This window comes from Notolabrus celidotus, chromosome 9, assembly GCF_009762535.1.
Source record: "Notolabrus celidotus isolate fNotCel1 chromosome 9, fNotCel1.pri, whole genome shotgun sequence".
NCBI lineage: Eukaryota > Metazoa > Chordata > Actinopteri > Labriformes > Labridae > Notolabrus > Notolabrus celidotus.
The window spans coordinates 37,131,674-37,155,299 of record NC_048280.1 but is presented as its reverse complement, the minus strand read 5'-3'; the positions used below and the strand labels follow the sequence as shown (position 1 = coordinate 37,155,299).

General features: G+C 43.3%; 1 protein-coding gene across 3 annotated transcripts; it reads left to right on the top strand.

Annotated features, from left to right (window-relative positions):
- Positions 1-17,710, top strand: marveld2b (MARVEL domain containing 2b). Of its 3 annotated transcripts, XM_034692682.1 has the most exons (8): positions 1-78; positions 5,816-7,059; positions 8,129-8,164; positions 8,249-8,424; positions 11,958-12,129; positions 12,225-12,275; positions 17,067-17,227; positions 17,260-17,710. In XM_034692682.1, exons 1-7 carry the CDS (start codon positions 36-38, stop codon positions 17,184-17,186), a joined length of 1,842 nt encoding a protein of 613 aa, XP_034548573.1. In that variant the 5' UTR covers positions 1-35; the 3' UTR covers positions 17,187-17,227; positions 17,260-17,710. The 3 variants fall into 3 exon arrangements, with proteins under 3 accessions (XP_034548573.1, XP_034548572.1, XP_034548574.1); XM_034692681.1 differs by having other exon boundaries at positions 17,067-17,710; XM_034692683.1 differs by having other exon boundaries at positions 32-262; positions 17,067-17,710.
- Positions 17,711-23,626: the final 5,916 nt, after the last annotated feature.

Genomic DNA, 23,626 nt, shown 5'->3' with positions numbered 1-23,626 from the left:
GAAGGATAAAGGAGGAACTGGAGCGTGGAGGTCGGATGCAGTCCGTGAACGCACCACCAGGCTGGTCAAACTGGACAGGTGAGTTTCACCGCGCCGTGGTTCCCTCCTCTCAGATCAGCGCTGTTTCCTGCTGCCTCCTCTGTGTTGAGCGGGGGTTTCACTGATATCTGACCTGAGATCAGTGTGAGAGAGACAAAGAGAAGCAGACAGACGGGATGTAGAGAGGTTACACCGAGAGACACACACCGACACATATCAGCAGGTAAGAGCGTCTGAATATTCTCACTGTTCTCCCTTTTAAAGACAGGAGCCCAGACTTTAACATGAGAGAGGGATGAACGAGACACGCTGCCTGTTTCTTATTTATTAACTTCAACTGAGGGGATTTATTTTAAATTGATTTGACCCACTTTTTTACCGGTTTACATGGGAGTGGCTTCACACAGAGACACCTGTTCCTCTCAGTGCTCACAGGTAACAGCTACTGGATGTTTACCTTTACTGTCAGTACATGTTTGGACAAACTGTCAGCTCTGTCAAGTCAAGAGTCAGCTTTAGAAAGACTTTTTAAACCTTTTCAGATGATTTAGAACTAGTTATGGGTCAGAAGTGTCAGATACAATGAGAACATGTTGTGTATTGATGTTGTTGATGTAATGGGATTGTTTAAACAGACTTAGTTTATATTGAGAGTGATGACTTTAAGATGCATATAGATTCTAGTTTTAAAGTGATGTGGCTGTCTCCTCTTCATATCTGTTCAGTCTTGTGGAGATAAACATCATAGACTGTATATAAAAGATAAACATGCCTCCAGCTGTTAAATACAGCAGGTGAAAGGTCAGAGGTCACAGTAATGTTTACAGAGCTGTCACAATACCAGAAGTGTTTCACTCTGATACGATACTAGGCAAGAACAAACAACATGGTCACCTGTTTCTTTACTGAGACAAGAAAAAAAACCTCCTGGGCACCAAAACAGGATGTTTGATATCAATAATATTCAAGATGATATTTAGGCGTATTTCCACCACAGGAACTTTACCTCTGAACTATGTGCGTTTAGACCCAGGGTCTAAATTTAGTTCAGGGGTAGATGATCTCCCCCCTAAAAAGCCCCTGCTAGAGGGGTAGTACTTTTCCAAGGTCCTGGGACTTTCGGGGAGCAGGGCCTGCAATGCTGAACGTGTCTGATTGGTAGATTAACCACAGTGTTTTTATTCCTCCCTCCGTCCACAATAACATCACACACATCTGTGATTCTCTTGATTTCTCTTTCTTTCATTAGTTTTGATTTGTTCTATCTTTTTTGTATGTGTGTGTACTTTTCAAAAGAAGAAGCTGTGATTCTCTTGATTTAGCAGCTTGTAACAGTAGTCTTCTCTCAGCCCACCGTGAATGCGTCTCTCCCGGTGTTCCGGTTTTAAAAGTGACCCTGTAAACTGGAGACCTTCAGCTGAACGTGTCAGTGTTTGTGGAGTTTACACAGCTGTTGAAACACAGAGGGAGTTCCTGGGAATGCAAACTAGTTTAGTTTTTATTAAGATTTCAAAATATCCTCATCAGATATTTAATGATCGTCTAAAGACGTTTATGAGGGATGCATACGGCTGAAAGTCTCCAGTTAACAGGGTCGCCGTTTAAACCAAAACACCGGCCGATCTCTGCGATCATGGCTTTTTGAGTTCAAAAGGATTTTAAAGCCGTGTTGAAACGTCTTTGCTACTCGCGCTTATCTCCTCTCACGTGTTGATTCAGTGAATCCATCTGTGATGAAATATAGCACCATCTAAAACAGAGCCAGCTGAGTCTCTTCATGCTAACAGGCTAACTGTTGTGTTGCTCATAATGATACCCTAAGACATATAAAGAGTAGACGCCGCATTGACTGCTGGGGCGCAAGAATTATGGCCGCCATCTTGGTCCGGTCATCCTACCCATGATCCTACCTGTAAACGTAACCTGAAGCAGCAGAGACTTCAAGATGCCAGAGCACTGTGCGGCAAAATACCTATCATACATCACATATATCACATATCAGAATATTAGTAGCGGTCGATGCGGCGTCTACTCTTTATATGTCTATGATGATACCTGCCTGTCCGTCTGCTTCTATGGTGTCATCTGTGATGAATGGCATTCCTCTTTGTTTTACTGCCCTCTACTGGTCAGGTGGTGTAGTGCATTTACTTTTTTTTCTCCATACGTCACTGGCCTGATTTACACAATCTACCCGGGACTTCAGCCCGCGGTCGAAACGCAGACAACAATGGGGGACCAGGAACCTTTTAGTTCAGGGGAAAGTAGTTCTGGGGGCTAAAAGACCCTGGAACTCTTGGTTGAATTGCACCTTTACTGAACACACACCAGCATTCTCTGTTACTGCAATGAAAGGCTGAATATGACTTCTCCCCAAAACAATGTTCACCCAAAACTTCCTCTGTGTTATCATTCATAATCCAGATGAAGTGTGTGGTGATGTCAGTCTGTCTTTTCTCGTGGTTATATTATAGTGTCAGTCATTGTGCAGTGGTGTGAAGCTTAAATCACTTTGAGGGACAGGGGGGGTCGCATTTCTTTGCCGGGTAGCTTCTCTGCGAGGCCAGCATCTGGAATAAACAGTGGAGAGGGTGAGTGGTGTCCTTCAGAATGTTCAGGGCCCTTTTCCTACAGAGGCTCAGGAATATGTCCTGGACCAAGGGAAGTGACACTCCAGTTATTTTTTCTGCTGTCCTCACCACCTTCTGCAGGGCCTTCCTGTCTGCCTCTCTGCAGCTGGAGTACCATGTTGTACCATGTGACTTTCCTCAGTAGTACAGTCTCTGTTGGGCCCGTTTCACCAGTCCCGTGGTGTTTGCTGACCTGGTGTATTTTTATGCACCAGATTGTAATGAAACTGAAACTTCTTTTATTGAAATGATAAATGTCACATTTGAGACAATTTAGTGTCATCATTTGCATCTTAGTCTCAGCATGCTTATGACAGACATGTTCAGCTGAGCAGAATTATGAATAATCAGATTTACATACACTTGTAAACACGATTGTAAACACTGTAGATTAATACTGAAGGCATCAAAACTATGAAAGAACATATATGGAATTATTGAATGAACAAAAAGTGTTAAACAAAGCAGAATCTGTTTTATATTGTAGATTCTGTAAAGTAGCCCCCTTTTTCCTTCATGACAGCTTTGCACACTCTTGGTATTCTCTCAGTCTGCTTCATGAAGTGGTCTCCTGGAATGGTTTCTAATGAACATGAGCCTTGTCAAGAGTTCATTTGTAGAATGACTTGCCTTCTTAATGTGTTTGAGACCATCAGTTGTGTTGTTCAGAGGTAGGGTTAGTACACAATGGATAGCCCTATTTGACTACTGTTGTAATCCAGATTATGGTAAAACCAGATTATTTCATAGTTTTGATGTCTTCAGTATTAATCTACAATGTTGAAAATAGTTAAAATAAATAAAAACCATTGAATGTGAAGGTGTGTCCAAACTTTTGACTGGTAGTGTAGTATACTGCAGTTGCACGCCTTGCTCTAGGACATCCCTGTTAACAGGACCTGAATGTACCCTGTTGTTATGAACACTCAACTCTGTCTCTCTCCGCCTCAGTGAAGATTTGTGTCAATAACAGTTTTTTACTTTGTTCTCGTCCTGTTTTTATCAATATGTATTCTTCTACAATACTGGTGCACTCTCACGCTGTAACCAAGACATGAGGGTGATCAATATAAATTCAATTAATAACAGAGTCTGTATAAATAATGGACGTAGTATTCATGACGTCACCCATCTGTTCCTGAGCGCTGTTTTGAAGCCAATCGTCGGCGGGAGCCATATTGAAAATACTGAACACATCCAAACATAGTGTGAGGTAAAGAGGCGGGGTTTGAGCCTCCTAGCCAACAGCTATGTGTTCCCGCCTGTCAATCAAGTTAGCAATGTCCTTATTTGGACATATATTCGTAATCTTGATATCTTCTGAACCATTGCGTTAGAAAAAAATTCACCCCAGTACAGTGTGTGCCGACAGAGAAATGAGCTATGTAGACCCAAGCTGTTTTTTGAACCAGGCTGTAAACATGCTTACTTCTGCTGTAAAGATCGTCTTCTTTGAATGGGTGTGTATGTGGTTTCCAGTTTTTCTGCAGCCAGCCTCTAGTGGACGCTCAATGAATTGCAGTTTATAACGCTTCTTCATGGGCTTCATAATTTGAGACCGGAGTATGCCGCTTGGTTAATAATTACATGTACCAAGTAAAACTCTATGGTGCCTGAGAGAGGGGGAATGAGAGTGAGTATGGATCATAGACTGTAAATAAAAATGGACAGCGTCGCTCCGCCTCTTCCCGTTGTACGGTTCTGAAGCCAAAAAATCCCTCTCCTGGGCGCAGTCATTGTGCAGCCAGAGCCTGTGAAGCCACTGTAATAAGCTCCGCCCTACAGTGTAGTGTCATAATCATAGACTGTATAAAATATGGACGTAGTATCCGTGACGTCACCCATCTGTTTCTGAAGAGCTGTTTTGAGACCAATCGGTTGCGGCAGCCATATTGCTTCTGTCGAGCCAGTGTGACGCAAAGAGGCGGGCTTTGAGCCTCCTAGCCAACAGCTGCAGTGTTCCCACAGGCAGCTGTGCCTCTCATTGGAAGACTTGTAATCTCAATATCTTTGAAATTGCCGAATTAGAAAAAAATTCACCCCCCTCACAGTGAGAGGACGTCGAGAAATTAGCTATTCAGACTCCACTCATCTTTTGTACCAGGCTGTAAACATGTTTATTAATGCTGCAAAGATCAGCTTTTCCCCATTCATGTGTATGTGACTTCTGGTACTTCCGGAGCCAGCCTCAAGCGGATCCTCGATGAACTGCAGCTTTTAACACTTCAGCATTGACTCATATTTTTAGACCGGAGGTTGCCGCTTGGTCATACGCTGTGTGTCCTTTGAAGTTTCACTCTACAGCGGCTGTGAATCAAAGGAAACAGGAAGTAAAACCCCATTTTTAAACTCTAATAACTAATGAAAAAGAAACTTTCCAGGAAAAAGAGACCTTGAACACAAAACAGTCAAATACTAACTACATATCACCACAGCATACGGATGGGAGAAACATTCATACCAGGTGTATTTATTTTTTAAAGTTTGACTGCTCCTCCATTCAAATGAATGTGGGAGACAGATTTTTTTACCTATACTGCAGCCAGCCACCAGGGGGCAGTCACACTGCTGAAAGCTTCACCACCAGGGCCGTATCCGGCACGCTTGGTATGGACAGACAAACATTAAAACAGAACATTTGATCATAGAGTGTGGGGCCGCTCTGAGGCAGTGAAACCTTCACGATTAAATAAGTGTGACATTTTAAATCGCGGCCAATAGTGACACGAGACATGTTCATCTTTATGAGACACAAAAGGGACAGTATTTGTTGACCTGAGTGAGCGAATGGAGGCTGTGACAGAGGATGGAGCAGAGACACGCAGCAGGCAGGAAGAAGCACAACAACAGCGAACAAACAAAGTGCATGCAAAATATCTCATGTTTATTTGTCTCTGCAGCTGCTTTCTTCTTTGTGGCAGCTTTGGGTTGAAAATGAAACCGTAGTGGTTGTGATTTTTCTAAAGCTTGGTTTCTTTTCAACACTGACCAATGAAAGGATAACAGTTTGTCTTGTTTCGTACTGAAGTATCCATACTGTTCACCAGCTGTTGTTTTTTGTTTGATGTGAAGTAAGCTGGAGTCGGCATTTCCAATATGGCGATCACCATCATCAATCCCAGACCTCAACTTGTTTCTGTCTGTAGTTCACAGAGTCCAGGTCCAGATGTCTTACGGAGGCGGAGCTTCAAGGTTTGATCGAGTGAGGGATGTCCCACTCTACGACCAGGTCCCTGTGGGTTCTTTAATGAGGGACTATGATCTCCCTCCGCCCCCTCTACCAATGCATGGGCCAATACCAGCTCTCAGTTTAGACCCCCTTCCTCCTCCACCTCTTCCTTTGGACCCTGCTGTTGGTCCAGATGGCTATTATCCCCCCAGCGATGACGAGCCTCCGGAGAGCGACATTGACGCCATGGACATCAAGCCGGTCCACCGCTTCATCCCAGACTCTGTCAAGAATTTCTTCCGTGTAAGCGGGAACAGCGCCAGCAAGGGGTGGACCGTTCCAACGGATGCAGACTCCCCCACCCCTTCTTCCATGGAGGGCATCCCCTGTCGCACCACAGCAGGAGTGCCCTGCTCACCTCCACACTCCGCCCCTCCCTCTCCGTCCCTCCCCGGCTCCTACAGGGACCCCTATGGCGGCTCCGGTGGCAGCTACACCTCCCAGAAGGAGCGAGACGGTCTGCTGCTGGGTGCTGAAGCCCTGGACTCTGCGTCTGCCGTGCCCACCAACATGTCGGCCCTCACCTATCATGAGCGGGTGGAGGAGTACCACCAGCGCTACGCCTACATGAAGTCGTGGGCGGGGCTTCTGAGGATCCTTGGCGTGGTGCAGCTGCTGCTGGGGGCTGCTGTGTTCGCCTGTGTCTGCGCCTACATCCATAAAGACAACGAGTGGTTCAATATGTACGGATACTCCCAGCCGCAGCTGTTTGGAGGGCTGGGTGGAGGAGCTGGAGGGTACGGACAACAAGGGGGGTACTACACGGGCCCGAAGACCCCGTTTATTTTGGTGGTGGCTGGTGTGGCGTGGATTGTGACGGTTATCCTGGTGGTTCTGGGGATGAGCATGTACTACAGAGCCATTCTCCTGGACTCGTCCTGGTGGCCGTTCACAGAGTGCGCCATCAACCTGGTGCTGGCGGTGCTCTACCTGGCGGCGGGGATCGTGTATGTGAGGGACACCACCCGAGGGGGGCTCTGCAACATGCCGGTCTTCAATAACGGCGTGAACGGAGCGTTCTGTCGCACGGAGGCTGGACAGACCGCGGCCATCATCTTCCTCTTCCTCAACATGGTGCTGTACTTCATCAGTGCGGTGGTGTGTCTGAAGCTGTGGAGGCACGAAGCGGCGAGAATGAGGAAGGAGGCGCTCGAACAGGAGGTCTGTCTTTTTATACTCCACATGAATCTCACATCTCTATACAAATAAAGGTTGACTGATCTCCAGCACCAACCCTGGATTAAAGTAGAACACTTTGAAACCTGTCATTGAATGACTGGTTGGTACAAACAGTTAAAGGTGACATATTACTCTCTTTTTCATCAAAATATATTGGTCTAAGAGGTCCCCAAAACATGTCTTTAAAGTTTATGCTCAAAAAAACACTTTGAAATCAGATTCTGGTCTGCCTGTAAACCCCTCTTTTTCAGCCCTGCTCAGAACAGGCCGCTTTCTGTGTCTGTGCCTTTAAATGAGAATGAGCTCTCTGACCACGCCCCCTCAGGAAGTGGACGTGCCCTCAGCTCTCCTGCACGTTGATCTAATGTTTACATGTTGGCTGAATATACACGGCTGCTCACAGACCCGCGTTACTTCAACCCTCTGAATCTGATCCAGAATCTGATCCTGACGGAGAGGCGCCTGCAGCAGGACCTTTCTGAACCATTGGTCACAGATTTAGTGTTTCTTGTTGTTTTATTTGTCAGTATGTAGACGTGTGTCTTGGTACACAGCTACCAACATGTAGCTATGTGGCTATGCTAACTAGCACTAGCACTTTTCCATGAAAAATACAAATCATCCACTAGATCTTCAAATCTGCAGACGTGGGGAGTAAAACAGACCTTTGTGTTTATTAAGACAGCCTACAACTAGCATGCCTCCCTCCTAAGCTCCTTGTTAGCACACATGTGTGCAGGTAATGAAAAACAGAGGAGGGATTCAGTATTATTTTATACAGTCTATGGGCTGAACAAGCTCCGAGCTCTGACTTCCTTTAAAGATTGGATATTGTTGTGACGTATGAAAAACACTGGACAGACATTTACAGAAAGGTGGAGAAATCAGAACAGGGGCAGAATGGATTTTTTTCATTTTTGGGGGGTTTGTAGACATGCCAGGGAAACATATTTCAGGTGGAGAACCATTAAAAAGTCCATTTTGCATATGTCACCTTTAAACTCCTGTGTGGTTCTGTTCACTCCCTCCTCACCTCTTCTTCTCTTCACAGATGAAAACTATCGGCTCGTCCGTCCCTCTGTCTATCGTGAGTATCACCTCCTGAATGTTCCTGATGATTCTACACACAGAGTGTATGATCTGAAAACATGGCTGTGTTTTTATGTTGTAGCTGGGTCTGGGCTCCTCCAGGGCCTCGGATCAGACTCCTCTGCCCACCATCCAGCCGGACATCATGGACTCCACCAACAGCTCTGTTAACGTTCCTCTGATGGCGCCAGAGATCCTCCGAGGTCACATCCCAGCCGGACACATCCCCAAGCCTGTGGTCATAGCAGACTATGTGGAGTGAGTGTTTCCCTCTGTGTTTCTAGACGACAGGAAGGTTCAGGTTCAGCTCCTGAAATGTGTTCAGGATTTGTATTGATTTTTAAAAAACATGGCGTGTCTTTCCTTCTTTATGCGAATGATTCCCAAATATACCTGCCCATAAAGAGAAATGACAAAAGCTCACTGGAGCCTGTACTTAACTGTCTCAAAGACATCAAAGCATGGATGTCTTTAAACTTCTTAAACTTTAATGAAAACAAGATGGAAATGATTGTGTTTGAATCCAGTGCTGCATGTACTGTAAGGCCTAGATATTGGACCTGGTCTCCCTGCAACCTTACTTGAAACCCACAGTAACTGATCTTGGTGTCATAATGGACGATGATTCTAAATTAAACAAACAGATCAACTCTGTAGTCCGATCTTGTTTTTACCATTTGAGGCTTTATCTAAGATTAAATCTCTTTTATCTTTTAATGATTTTGAGAAAGTTATCCATGCTTTTATTTAGACTTGTCTGGGTGGGTGGCTGGTGTCCCTGTCACCCTCCTTCCCCCTGCTGCCCCCTCCCCTGTGGGGGCCTGGTCCGCGGCTGCCCTCGGGGCCGGGTTTCCCGGGGTTCCCTCGCGGTCCTCTTGGGGGGGTGGGGTGGTGCGCAGCTGGGGGGGTGTTACTACGGCAGCCATTGGGGTGTCCCTCCATGCCCCCGCGGCCTGGTCCATCAGTCGCAGGGCGTGGGTGGGGGGCGTGGCTGGGGGGAGTGGTCGGGCCGTCTGGGGGGGGCAGGGGGGATTGGCCCTGCCGCCTCCGCCCTCCCCCCACTCCGGCGCGCCGGTTGGCGGGCTCTGGTCCTGGTCCTGCCCGTCTGCCTGGCTGTCTGCTCCTGGTGCCGGGCCCCCTCGGCCCTGGTGGCTCCTTTGGCTCCGTCTTGGGGGGCTGTGGGGGCGGTGTTGTGGGGGTGTCCCTTGGGGGGGCTGCGGGATCTCTCCCCCCTCGCCCCCCTTTCCTCCTACTGGGTGACCTGGGGGTCGCCCTGGGTGCTCCGGCGGTACCTGCTTGCTTCCGGTCTGGGTCCTTGGCTCGTCCCCTGGCCTGGGTCTCCCGCGGCGGGTTGGGTCCTTCGGTCTGACTGCTCTCGCGGCCCGGGTGCCTGGCCGTACCGCCAGGCTGCACCAGTGGTGGTCTTGTTACACAAATAGAACACAGCACGGCGGCAACCCTCTGCGACCCAAGCTTCAGTAATGATTGTGGACACTAAGGGTTGCTTAATCATTAGTATCACCCCACGGAGTTTTTTTTTTGGCATCATGGTGAGATGGTCCCTCTCCATCTAAGTGTGTTAGGTCTCTCTCTCCTTCTCTCTCCCTGTCCCTTTGTATATCCTTATGTAATCTTTCTTTCACTTTCTCTTATTTTTTTTTTTTTTTTTTGGCCCACCTAGGTGTGCACGCCCTCTTTTACAGAACATGATATTAGCTGCCAATAATAATAATTTGACAGTTTGTGACAAACATGACACAAACCAGAAATATATATGCAGACAAGAGAAAAAAAAAAAAAAAAAAACTTGTCTGGACGACTGTAACGCCCTTCATGTCAGCATTAACCAGGCCTCCCTGTCACGCCTACAGCTAGTCCCCCCCCCCCCCCCTTAGACTGTCAACAACATTAGCGTCTTTTAAATCCAGCCTTCAAAAATATTTTTACTCCTTGTCTTTTAACCCAGCGTGAGAGATGTGTGGTCTCTATCTCTGTCTGTTCTTTTATTGGATCTTTATGTGCTCTTATTATTTTTTAAATTTTTGTTGTGCTTTTAATAGAGGTGAGCCCGACTAAGGATTTGCTTAGTTGAATCTGATTCATCAGATTTTGCCCATAGTGGATGAATAGTGGAATGTTTGTTGTTTTTCCTTATTGACCCAAAGTCTGCATGATGGTGACCGCATGACAATATTACACATAACCATTTACAATTAAGAGACTCAGAGCTTAAAGTAAAAGAGACAACAGAATATTATAAGTATAAAACTTAGATTTTTTAAATCTATGTTACAAAAACAACGAGGTGATGAAGGAGAGAAAACTCAAATAAGGCCACCATCCATTAAACATGGAACAACGCTCCACTATAGAGTAAGGAATCAGGAGATATTTAAACAGTGTTCACACAGAGGAGAGCAGCACTGCAGAGGGTAGTTTGTCCAACTTAAGACTAAACATTTGTATAATGTTCAAAATCAAACCTGAACCAGCTAAAGGGTTTTTAAATCTCTTAACAGAACCTTTTAAATCAGTCTTTCATCTCGTCTTTGTCCGCTTGAGTCTTTTCAAACTGTACGTGAGGAAAGCCATCGTGTGTACGGGCAGAAGTGCGCTCCTGTCTTTGTTGACTGTAAATCCTGTCTTTGAGAATATCCTCTCTGATGGTGTGGAGGTGGATGGGATGCTGTGGATTGTTTTTGAGGCTTCAGACAGCTTTGGGTATCCCTCCTGGTTCTTTTGGCCCCGTACAGTTTTTGTGTGGTCCGGTAATCCTTGATCTCACAGTCCTCTTCATGAAGCTGCTCCTCATCTTCATCACTAGTTTTTAGGATCAACTGAAGTTTTATTTCCTGACATTTTGAGCTGCCATGAATGTAGAAAGATTTAAAGGCCAGCTGAGGTACGTCTGCTCCACAGGTCCCGCTAAATGGGAGAGTCCACCTTTAATTACCAGGGGAGATTTAATTACCACTTTAAGGAGATTTAACACTTCAAGAGCTGTTCTCAGAATTACATTAAATAAGTCTATATTTGTATCAATATAGAATATATGAGACACAATTTTTTACGGGAAACAGGAAAATAATGTAAAATTAGACATTGAGCACCCCCATGGTTTGAATGGAATGATCCACATTTCATATGCAAATATTCAACTATGAGATTGGCAGTCGACTAAGGCTCGTTAGAACGAATCGTCGAATATTCGATTATTTGGGGTCACCCCTAGTTTTTAAACTACTTTTGAAGCATTTCATGTTTTTCTATTATGATTCTTTTATTTTATTCTATTTTATTTTCTGACAGCGTTTTATGTTCTCTGTGTTTTAACTTATTTTACCTCACTGTCAGCACTTTGCTAAACTTGATTGTTTTTTTTAATTGTGCTGTATAAATAAAAATGGATTGGATTAATGTCATGGTGGACAGGAAGGAGCACTCTTAAAGAAACAGTCACATATTTTATTCTAAACCATGAAAATGATTTCTCACTTATAGTGATAACTTTTCTGGGAAGTGTCATGATTATTATACTGATCATCAGTATCATTAGCATGAAGGTTAACTGAAGTCTCAGTTTCACTCTAAACAGTAAGTTCCACAGAGGCCACTCAACAAGTCATACAAACATTTACCTGATATTTTTTAGACTCATAAACTTTGAACCCTTCCTCTCATCCGTCTCCTGGACACTCAGAGAAACTCTTCCAAATATCCTTAGTAGACTGATCGTACAGACAGACCTGCAGCGAGAGCCAGCAGTGACTCCTCCTATCTCCTCTTTACAGTAAATACCGCGCCATCCGCTCAGACGAGCAGAGGGATCAGTACAGAGCCGTCTTCAACGACCAGTACGCCGAGTACAAGGAGCTGCACGCCGAGGTCCAGGCCATGAGCAAGAGGTTCAAGGAGATGGACGAGATGATGCAGAGCCTCGCCGCTCAGCCTTCGAGCCAGATGGTACGAATGAGACACACACACACACACACACACTAACACAGAGACGGGAACAAACAGAATCACACTCTCACACTAACATGCTGGTTCTGTTTCAGGACAAGGAGCGGATCAACGGCGTTTTAATGGAGTACAAGAGAAAGAAAAACGTAAGTATCCATGAATCAGAGGTTGTTTCTCTGACAGAGACTGAGCTCTGGTTACAGTTTCTGTTAACTCTTTGGTTTTATCTACAACAAATAATATCCCTCTGTTAGGGTTGTAGTACCCGAGACCGGTCTTGGTCTCGAGACCGCGATGAACAGAGACCCAACACCAAGACGGGAAAAGACTCAGTCTGACCCCACCTTAATCCACCATGAGCATTGCACCTCACAGTATTTAGCTAGTTACAGCGGAGAGGACAAACTTCCTTTAACAGGCAGAAACCTCGAGCAGAACCAGACTCATGTTAGACAGACATCTGCCTCGACCCAGTTGGGTCTGGAAAGAGGGATAGAGGAGAATAAGATCAATCAATCAATCAATCTTTATTTGTATAGCACCAAATCACAACAAACGTTATCTCAAGACGCTTTTACAAACATAGGAGGTCTAGACCACTCTATGTCAAATTATGAACAGAGACCGAACACCAAGACAGGATAAGACTCAGTCTGACCCCACCTTAATCCACCATGAGCATTGCACCTCACAGTATTTAGCTAGTTACAGTGGTGAGGAAAAACTTCCTTTTAACAGGCAGAAACCTCAGGCAATAAGAGAGATAAGAGAGAGAGGGAGTGGTGATAGTGATGAGATGAGTAGTAGTAGCTGTTACCACTGGACTCCAGCGTGTCCGTATCAGCTGGAGTCTGGAACGTCCACAGCAGGAGGACGTCTACGGCAGCTCAGAGGAACCTACGAGACAAGGGAGCTCAGGGACTCCAGAAAGGTCTATGGTTAGTAACTTTAATGGGACAGGGAGAGTTAAAGTAAGTGATGAGGGGGTAGGGGGGAAGGGGGTGAGCTAGGATCCCAGTGTGTCAGTGCTCCAGTTCCCCCGGCAGTCTAAGCCTATAGCAGCATAACTAAGAGCTGGTCCAAGCCTGATCCAGCTTGGTCTTGCCCTGCCTTGGTCTTGGTCTTGGTGCACTCTGGTCTCGGACATGTCTTTGTCTTGGTTAATGTGGTCTTGACTACAACACTACCCTCTGTGTTTCACCTTCCATGACCTTCAGAGGCATCCTTTATTGAAGCTGCTGAGTTAATTAGCACACCTCAGAGGAGATGGTGACACATAGTGAGATGAAAAACAGTAACACGACCATGAATAAAAACCAAACACAGTCAGGACCTTCACACTTCAAACAAAAACAAAGACAAACAAACATTGTTGGTGTTATAGTTTGTTAGGAGTGTGAGTGTTTGTGTGCCTCAGCAAAAATCAGGCATAAAGAAAAGATTAAAATACTATAAAGTCAAACTTATTCATAAAGTGCAGCCCCAGCGCCTTTATAAGGACCCTGTGAAAAGTGTTCATACATCATTTAAACATTTATGTAATTGTTAATAGAGCAAACACAAATGTCAAACTTTTATTGTCTTGTAAAAATATCTGCTGATTTTAAATCTGATGCAGCAGCACGTTTCAATCAGTCGGTACAGAGACATGTTTCCTGTTCATCAGCTCTTCTTTAATTAACAACACTCTGTAAACGTTGGTGAACCCAGGAGACCAGGTTCTGGACTTGAAAGTCAAATGTTGTCCCATTCTTGCCTGATAGAGGATTTCTGCAGGCAGACCAGTTCAGCACCTGGACTCTTCTACTACAGAGCCATGCTGTTGTAATCCGTGCAGAATGTGGTTTGGTGTTGTCTTGCTGAAATCTGTAAGGTCTTCCTGAAGACGTCATGGTCTGGATGGCAGCATATGTTGCTCCTAAACCTGTAGATATAGTTCAGCATCAATGGAGCCTTCACAGATGTGGAAGCTACCCATGCCATGGACTCTTATGATCCCCATACCATCAGGAACGCTGGCTTTGAACTGTGAGCTGATAACAAGCTGGGTGGTCCCTCTCCTCTTTAGAGCGGAGGACACAGCGTCCATGATTTCCAAAAAGAATGTCCGATTTTGATTCATCAGACCACAGGACAGTTCTCCACTTCCCCTCAGTCCATCTTAGCTCAGGTCCAGAGAAGTCTCTGTGGTTCTGGATCAGGTTTATATATGGTTTCCTCTTTTCCTGGTTCAGTTTGAACCTGATACTGGAGTAGGATTATCAAACAAGTGTATGTTTCCTGTTGAAGTTTCAGACGGAGAAACTCTGCAACCAGGGCTCTGCTAGCTAAAAGAGCTAAATGTCTATGAACAGGATCTGATGATTATGTCACTGTTTAAACGCTTCTCTGCTCTTTGAGGACTAAAGAGTTAAACCGTGTGCATATTTACGTTATTGAGACACTGGAGCTCACATCGTGACACCGGGGCTGTGGCGGTCACGTTAAACCGATAAAGTAGATCTGTATTCATTCATTCACTTCAACAACACATGAGACACATCTTTACCACAGAGGGTGATGGTGTTCATGGGAAATGTAGTCTGCATTCTAGAAAAAGCACTACTGACTTCATCCAGACGCAGTGCCAGATTCAACACACCAGGAAAACTCCTCACTGTGCCTTTAAGATCATAAAATGATGAGCAGTAAAGATGATGAAGGGATGGTGGAGTCAAATAAGTGATCAAGAGTTAAAAAATGACATTTTGAGACCTTCCTTTATTTGACTTTCTTCAGGTTTTAAAAGGCTCCTGCTGAGAAACTGAAGTCACTCGACAGTAATAGTTTTCATGAGAAGTAAACAAGCTCAATCAATCATACCGGCCTTATAGAACAGGAATTACCCGTCATCAAAACCAGTGAGCCAGTCTTCAAGAATGTGACCACGTCATTTCTCCAACGGCTGAAACTGACTGTGATGAAACCACACGGTTATATATACATCACCTGGTTTTCACACCCACTAGCTTTAAACGCGTATTGAATTAAAGCTCCATTAGGGATTGTGAATTATGTGACTAAGCTGGGCAGTGCAGAGTGAATACATTAACAGCAGTATGAAGTAAGGGCTAAAGTATCGTGAGCGGGTTGTTACAGCAGATTAAAACAAGTCTCTGACACGAGAAGTGGAGGTCAATCAATCAATCAATCAATCTTTATTTGTTTGGCGCCAAATCAGAACAAACGTCACCTCAAGACGCTTTTACAAACAGAGCAGGTCTAGACCACTCTATGTCAAATAATGAACAGAGACCCAACACCAAGACAGGATAAGACTCAGTCTGACCCCACCTTAATCCACCATGAGCATTGCACCTCACAGTATTTAGCTAGTTACAGCGGAGAGGACAAACTTCCTTTAACAGGCAGAAACCTCGAGCAGAACCAGACTCATGTTAGACAGACATCTGCCTCGACCGAGTTGGGTCTGGAAAGAGGGATAGAGGAGAATAAGAGAGAGAGGGAGGTCCTGCTCACCCTGAGGGGCTCCTCCTCTTTAACAACCCACTCACCTTACATTGTCCGGCTTATTATCCGGCTGAGGACATAAAGAACCTGATTTGAACCTGATGATCAGAACATAGATTTACAGATTAATTATTCTTTTTAATTTTCAAATAATGCTCTGCTAAATTGTTATCATAATTCAAATTAAATAGAAACATTCAAAAATTAAAATGCAGGCTTGTCCCCTGGCCTGGGTCTCCCGCGGCGGGTTGGGTCCTTCGGTCTGACTGCTCTCGCGGCCCGGGTGCCGAGCCGTACCGCTCGGCTGGTCTGACCCAAGTGGTTTCATCTGCACCAGTGGTGGTCTTGTTACACAAATAGAACACAGCACGGCGGCAACCCTCTGCGACCCAAGCTTCAGTAATGATTGTGGACACTAAGGGTTGCTTAATCATTAGGATCACCCCACGGATTTTTTTTTTTGGCATCATGGTGAGATGGTCCCTCTCCATCTAAGTGTGTTAGGTCTCTCTCTCCTTCTCTCTCCCTGTCCCTTTGTATACCCTTATGTAATCTTTCTTTCACTTTCTCTTATTTTTTTTATTTTTTTTGGCCCACCTAGGTGTGCACGCCCTCTTTTACAGAACATGATATTAGCTGTCAATAAAAGATAGGCCAGAGTTCTAAGAGGGATGGTGATGGTTGCATGCACACAGTCACAAGCACAGAAGAAAAAGGTTTTCTTTCTTTTCTTTTGCTGCAAGAATAAATTGCATGAATATTTGACAGTTTGTGACAAACATGACACAAACCAGAAATATATATGCAGACAAGAGGAAAGAAAAAAAAATAAAAAAAAATTAAATTAAATTAAAAAAAATTAAAATGCATTCTCAGAAATGCTTTATAATTGTCAGAACGAATATGAATTTTTTTTACTCAAACATAAAATGGAAAAGCAATCCTTCCTTTTTCATTGTAACTTTCACTTTCAAGTTTGCACATTTTACAACACAATTGAAATGAAAACGAAAAGGACATTGCTTTTTCGTTTTCATATCTGCCCTGCTTAATCTGTCACAATGTTCAAACCAACTCGAACATGAAATTGCAAAGAAGGAGAGATGAGATTCACTCATTCTGACTGAGGTGTTCATGCAAAGCTTTTTTATTCTGCTGGGCTTTAAAGCCGTTTATAATCTGAATATTGGGATCCATGTAAACGCAGTTACTAATAGGAAACACATAACTTTGAGTCTTGCACACTGTCTGTAGTCTCAAAATGATCCTCCCTCCTTGTCCTTCAGCGTTTCCTGATTTATGAAGAACTCTGTAAAGAAACAAACTCACTCTGTAACACAGATACTTGAATATTCAGCTGCCACAGAGACTTCTAAACAAGAACCAACAACAGAAATGAAACCTGTGTTTGTCTGTCTGTTTGTCAGGACCCGACGTACCTGGAGAAAAGGGACCGGTGTGAGTACCTGAAGAGCAAACTGTCTCACATCAAACAGAAGATCCAGGAGTACAACAAGGTCGCAGACTGGAACGATGACGACCACTGAACACAACCACTGTTTAACATGAACACACCTTCATTTCATATACACACACACACACACACACACACACACACACACACACACACACACACACACACACACACACACACACACACACATTATGTCTGGAAGAGAACATGGGACTGAACTCAGGGAGACGACAGGTGTCTCTCTGGTCGTGGATGTGCTGTAGTCTCATGAGAGCAGGAGGCGTTCAGGTGTCAGCAGACCTTCACTGAGTTTCAACTCAGAGGTGATGAAGGTGTGAGGAGTTGCACTGTGGAGGTTATAAGAACATGTTTACCGTTGGCTGTTTTTGTATAAACTTTCTCTTTTTATCTGTGAGGCACATTATGAACTCTGTCATGTTAGTAAAGTCACAGAGTGGAATCTGACTAATGGGTGTTTTAGGAATGTTTTAATCCCTCAGCCTTTTTGTACAGCGACATGTTTGATGTGCATGTTAATGTTCAGCATCATAACTGTGAGTCCAATGATTTATGCCAATGAAGCACATTTTATACAGACTTCTTGTGTTGGTCTCTTTTTGTCTTTAGCAGAGTAGCTGATGGATTCTTAGTGGTCATGATGGAGCAGAGCAGGAATTCAGGACAAATTTAAACATGAATCATTGAGCTTCGTTTTATTTCTGCTTCCTGATTCTCCAGACATCAGAGTGTGCGTTCACCAGAGTCTCTCTGTGGTTGTTGCAGTCGAGGTTTCCTTCTTTTGAACAAGTTGTAATGTTTTTGGATTATTATGCAGCATCTGTGAGTGACAGCCAATCAATCAGAAGTCATTTATAAAGCTCTTTTCATACAATGACATTGTAACACAAACATAAAAACACAATATATGCATCAATAATAAGAAAAACGGTGAAAATAAAATAAATAAATAAATGAAAAATAAAACACATTTCTAAGATAATAAAACACTAAAATATTGAACCATCAAAAGAAAACAAGATGCTTTACTTAAAATAAATAAACATATAAAACACATTTCTAAGATAATAAAACACTAAAATATTAAACCATTAAAGAAAATAAGATGCTAACCTTAAAATAAATTAACTGAATTAAAAACATCAAATAAAAAGGGACTAAAATTTGAACTAGATAATAAATAAACAAATAAATAAAGTAAGGTGAAATAAAGAATAACTGTATAAGAATAACTAGTAGATAGATAGATAGATAGATAGATAGATAGATAGATAGATAGATAGATAGATAGATCTTTATTTGTCCTTAATAAGGAGATTTGTTGCCACAGTCTGTACAGGAATACATGTATGAACACAATATCCATAACCATCCACCCAGCCTCACAGCAATGGTGCCCCGCATCCCACAAATATACACACCGAACACATATGAACACACTGGACACAAATATGCACACCGGACACATATAAACACACCGAACACATTACAGTGGCATTCTGTTTAGCAGTGCTATGGCCGATGGGACGAAGCTTCTGCCAAACCGGGCTCGCCTACAGTAAGGGGATCTGTACCTGCGACCGGAGGGGAGTAGTGTGAAGACCGAGTAGAGGGGGTGTTGGGGGTCCAGTGTTATAGTGCGTGCTCTGCGTATGATGGCTCTGTTGTTGAGGTCAGACAGGTTGGGTGGGTAGTAACCCGGCAGAGCGAGCTTCCTGTCCTCTGATGTCACCTCCTGTGACAGCATCATTTCTGAGTCAGTACATAATAGTTTCTGATGATTGGATGAAACTAAATTAAATTGCTGATGTGCTTAATTTTCACCGTGCATGTCAATCAATCAATCTTTATTTATAAAGCACCAAATCACAACAAACGTTCTCCTCAGACTCTTTCCAAACAAAGCAGGTCTAGACCGTACTCTATGTTCTATTATTAACTAAGACCCAACATCAAGACAGGATCAGATCCATTCCCATCTTACAGACAGGACTCAGTCTGATCTCATCTTAATCCACCATGAGCAGAGCACTTTGCAGCATTTAGCAAGTTACAGTGGCAAGGACAAACTTCCTTTAACAGGCAGAAACCTCCAGCAGGACCAGACTCATGTTAGACACAGTCTGCCTCCATCCATGTCAATGCTATCCAAACATGCACAGAATAAAGTAAATGTTATCCTGTACCTCTGAGTACATCAGGTGTTGCTAAAGAAAAAAACCCATTATGAACGCACCTGGGGACTGATACAAGTGACAGAGTCTCTGATTGGTTTAGAAACATGAATGAATGATCACAAGACTTGAAGCTCTGGATTATATGATGGATGTTTACAGAGACACTACAGGTTTATATGGAGCTCAGAGGAGCAGCCGTCTGAAGACAGTCCCCAGAGAAGACTCAACAAATAATAATAATAATACCTAAGTTTTATATAGCGCTTTTCAAGAACTCAAAGACGCTTTACAAGAGAGACAATAAATAAATACAATAAAGACATATAAGACAAGCAGACGACAAGGGAAGAGGTGGAATAATGAATGTGTGGGGAATGCCTGTTTGAAAAGGTAAGTTTTTAACTGTTTCTTAAATGAATGAAGTGAGTCAGAAGCACGGATGTGTGGGGGGAGAGAGTTCCAGAGGGTGGGGGCGGCTATGGCAAAGGCCCGGTCCCCCAAGGTACGGTGCTTGGATTTAGTGATGGGAGTGAGGAGGTTGGAGTCAGAGGATCGGAGGCGGCGGGAGGGGTGGTAGTACTGGAACAAACCCTCATGATATTTAGACATCCCAGCTGACCTGAGAGAATCAACAGTTCAACTATGAGAGGCTGTTTGTCACTTCACACCATGGAGGGAATATTGTGTTTGACCAAATCTGCTGGAGAGTTTCAGGGACGGGCCAAAGTGACGTGGATTTGCTGAAACACAATCTCCACAGAGAGACTAATTCACAAATGTTGAACCAGTTTGTAACATGGATGATATTTATAGATCAGTTTATTAAAGAAACTATCACATCAGATACATGTTTCCCTGGGGAACCAGCGTTTGGAGTTCACTTTTAGGAAATTAAAATTTGCAATCCTTAAGAATCAGAATCAGACTCTTGACTTAATGAAAGTTTACACAAATAAGAATCTGGTCCCAATGCTTTGATTCAATAATTCAAAACAATAACAACAAGATATTTAAAAATATATATATGTATTAACTGGTATTTATTCTGAAAATCATCTGAGATTAGTCAGACCTCTGACTTTTTATTTTTGTTACTAGTTTATTTTTTCTAAATATTTTGTAAATATATTGTAAATTTACTTCTTCAGATATGCTAATTTACTCTTTTAATTGCTAATATTTTTTAATAATGACTATTTGATATGCTCTTGTTTACTCTTCACTGTTTTGCACTGTCTACTTTGCTGCTGTAACACTTTAAATGTCCCCGTTGTGGGACGAGTAAAGGCATGTCTTATCTTAAATATTTTATTTTATGAATTTTATGACAATCTAAAATTTTCTTAGATTTGTTTTTCTAAGAATTCAGACATTTATTTTACAATTTGGTAAATTTTCTGAGAGCTTTGTAATTATTTATTTTGATACAATAAAATGAGGATCTCACCTTCTTCTATGAGGATTCTAAGTTCTCTGGACCTGACTTTGTTTCCAAGACTTAAATCTATTTTCTTGGACCTCTGACTTGTTTTACTATTTTCTTCAAAGTCTTAAGTTCAGGTCTCTCCCTCAAAGAGTTTCCAGTGATTATAACTCAGGGGGATTTTTTTCTGTTTTCTTGATGTTTTAGATTCTGACTCTGTTTTCTGAGATTGAAGTCAGAATCCTGAAGAAGGTTTGTGGCCTTCTTTTTCAGCACTGCATACACGATGTGTATCAGCAGAAGGTAAAGGGGAATTCATGAGTAGTTTTGTCCAGAAGAGTCATGGCTTCCTGCTGATTTTCAGGAACAGTTCAGGAACAGGGAACCTGACCTCATGCTGTTGCTCCGTGTCACTGCACCCCTGTGTCAGCTCTTAAAATGGCGGCTGCTGTTCCTGTGTTGTTCCTGTAGTTCACAGCCTGGAGGACAGGTTTTACCCAGCTCAGGTGTGTTTGTGTCTTTTTTACAGGTGTCAGGTTTTGCAGCACTGGAGGCGTTTTCTTGTTGATCCTACTCAGTAAGACTGAAGCAGCATGACAGCTTCTCATGCCTCAGGTTACCTGAGAACATACAAAAGCTTCTCCCTGTTTTTAACATTTGAATCTAAATCAGCAAAAAGAACAAAATGAACACTGGAAACAGGAGGTTAACTTACAGAGTTTGAAGATGTTGATAAAGTATGACAGCGTTGTCACTTCTTGATTTGTAAATTAATCATGTCTTACATAATGGTGAGCCATCTTCTTCTTCATGTTTAATTAATGACTCCTGAAATATTAAACACAGGTACATAACTACATAGCTCTTCAAACTTTGACCAAGGCTTTTCTTCTTTGTTCTCTTTTTATATTTCATGTTGTTGAACATGAGCAGAGAACAAGTGAGAACCAGGACTTCACCATAAATCATTCAAAGAGCCTGGTTTATACTTCTGTGTCAAATCAGCACCGTAGCCTACAGCGTACGTCCGTGTAGTCCTGTTCCAACACAGAAGCCTACCACAAATTTCCCCCCAGGGACAATAAAGTTTATCTTATCTTATCTTATCTTATCTTATCTTATGTAGCCTGACCTGCACTCCTCCGAAATATAACTGTGTAATCGCCGAAAATTGCCCGTAGATTTCTCCTCCGTCTCCTCTCTATTCTTTTTTTTTTATTCATATTTTGCAGCATCTTTGCCTTTTTTGAAAGGACAGTTGAAGAGAGACAGGACATGTGGGGAGCAGAGGGTAACAAATGTTCAAGGCCGGGAGTCGCACCAATGAGGGCTATAACCTCTGTATATGGGGCGCAAGCTTAAACCGCTAGGTCAATGGCGCCTCCTCCTCTCTAATAATTTCTGTTTTATCAACAGCAACATTTATCAGCTCCAATTTAACATGAAAAGCCAAAGTCTCCATAGTTCACTGTGCACAAGCAGCGACTTGAAACAGGTACTGCAGAACAAGTAGTTCTGTAGTACTCATGTCCGTGTGGGCAACACGACGTAGAGTCGACACAGAAGTATAAACCAGGCTTAACAGGGGCATAAATAGTGGCTCTGTGGGTCATAAACAGACATCAGTGTGAGTTTCAGTCTGTTTCATAACCCGCTCCAAACCCCACACAGGAGCTTCAGATGAACTGTGCTCAATATGGAGCATCTGGAGGGAACTAAGCATGTTTGCTCAGGGGGAACATGCAGACAAACCAAAAACCTTATCACTGTGAGGAAACAGCACCACCAACTACACCATCCACTGCACCGCCTACTGCACCACCTACTGCACCATCTACTGCACAACCCACTGCAATGCCTACAGCACCACCACCTGCACCATCCACTGCACCACCTACTGCACCACCCACTGCACCACCACCTGCACCATCCACTGCACCATCCACTGCACCATTCATTGCACCATTCATTGCACTGCCCACTGTACAGTCTACAGCAGGGGTTCCTGAACTTTTCAGCCCGCGACCCCAAAATATAGGTGCCAAAGACTCATGACCCCCCCTGTCCCTCAAAGTGATTTAATGTGTCTTTATTTAGCTGGTCTGCAGAAAATGACCCTACCTATATGAGCATGTGTCTGTGTTTCCTGTGCTTTATGAATGAACCTGCTGCTACTGATGCTTTTGATAATTAACTGTTCACTAACCCTAAACTTAGGAGTCATCTGGAAACAAAGAAAGGCAGAAAACTCATTACACTTTATATTTTCAAGGTTTTATTTCAAGTTTAGCTACTATTATTAGTGTCGATATTTTTGTTGTTTTATTTTTCCATCCATCCATTGTCTTGACCACTTATCCCGTTAGGGGTCACGGGGGGCTGGAAGGCAGTGGACACCCTGGACAGGTAGCCTGCCTATGAGCTAACACAGAGAGACAGACAACCATTCACGCACACACTCACACTTACGGGCAATTTAGAGTGATCAATCAAACTGGAGAGCATGTTTTTGGACTATTTTTAGATAATAAAAAAATTCTGGAAGACATCTCACGACCCCCCATGTGTGTCTTGCAACCCTCCAGAGGGTCCCGACCCACCTGGTCTACTGCACCAATCACTACACCATCAACCGCACCACCCGCTGCGCTGATGGGTAGCCCAGCTTGAAAAATGCTAAATACATTTTAATGTTCCACAAGATATCTATTTGTTGGTATAATTTATTTCATGGAAACAAAAATGTTGAAATTATTCACCCTCTTTAAATTCTCTGTTTTATTTTTGCATTTTTTAAATAAAAGGTGTTTAATTTGTCACTGAATATGTCTTACATCCTTTGAAAATGTTATTACAGGGGCACTGGTTGGCCTAGTGATCTATGCGCCCCACAAA

Excerpts from the sequence above, each read along its gene's own strand:
- marveld2b (XM_034692682.1), top strand. The coding sequence starts at position 36 with ATGCAGTCCGTGAACGCACCACCAGGCTGGTCAAACTGGACAG. Across the intron at positions 79-5,815 it reads AGGCTGGTCAAACTGGACAG|TTCACAGAGTCCAGGTCCAG; the intron begins GTGAGTTTCACC and ends TTCTGTCTGTAG. Across the intron at positions 8,165-8,248 it reads CGTCCGTCCCTCTGTCTATC|CTGGGTCTGGGCTCCTCCAG; the intron begins GTGAGTATCACC and ends TTTATGTTGTAG.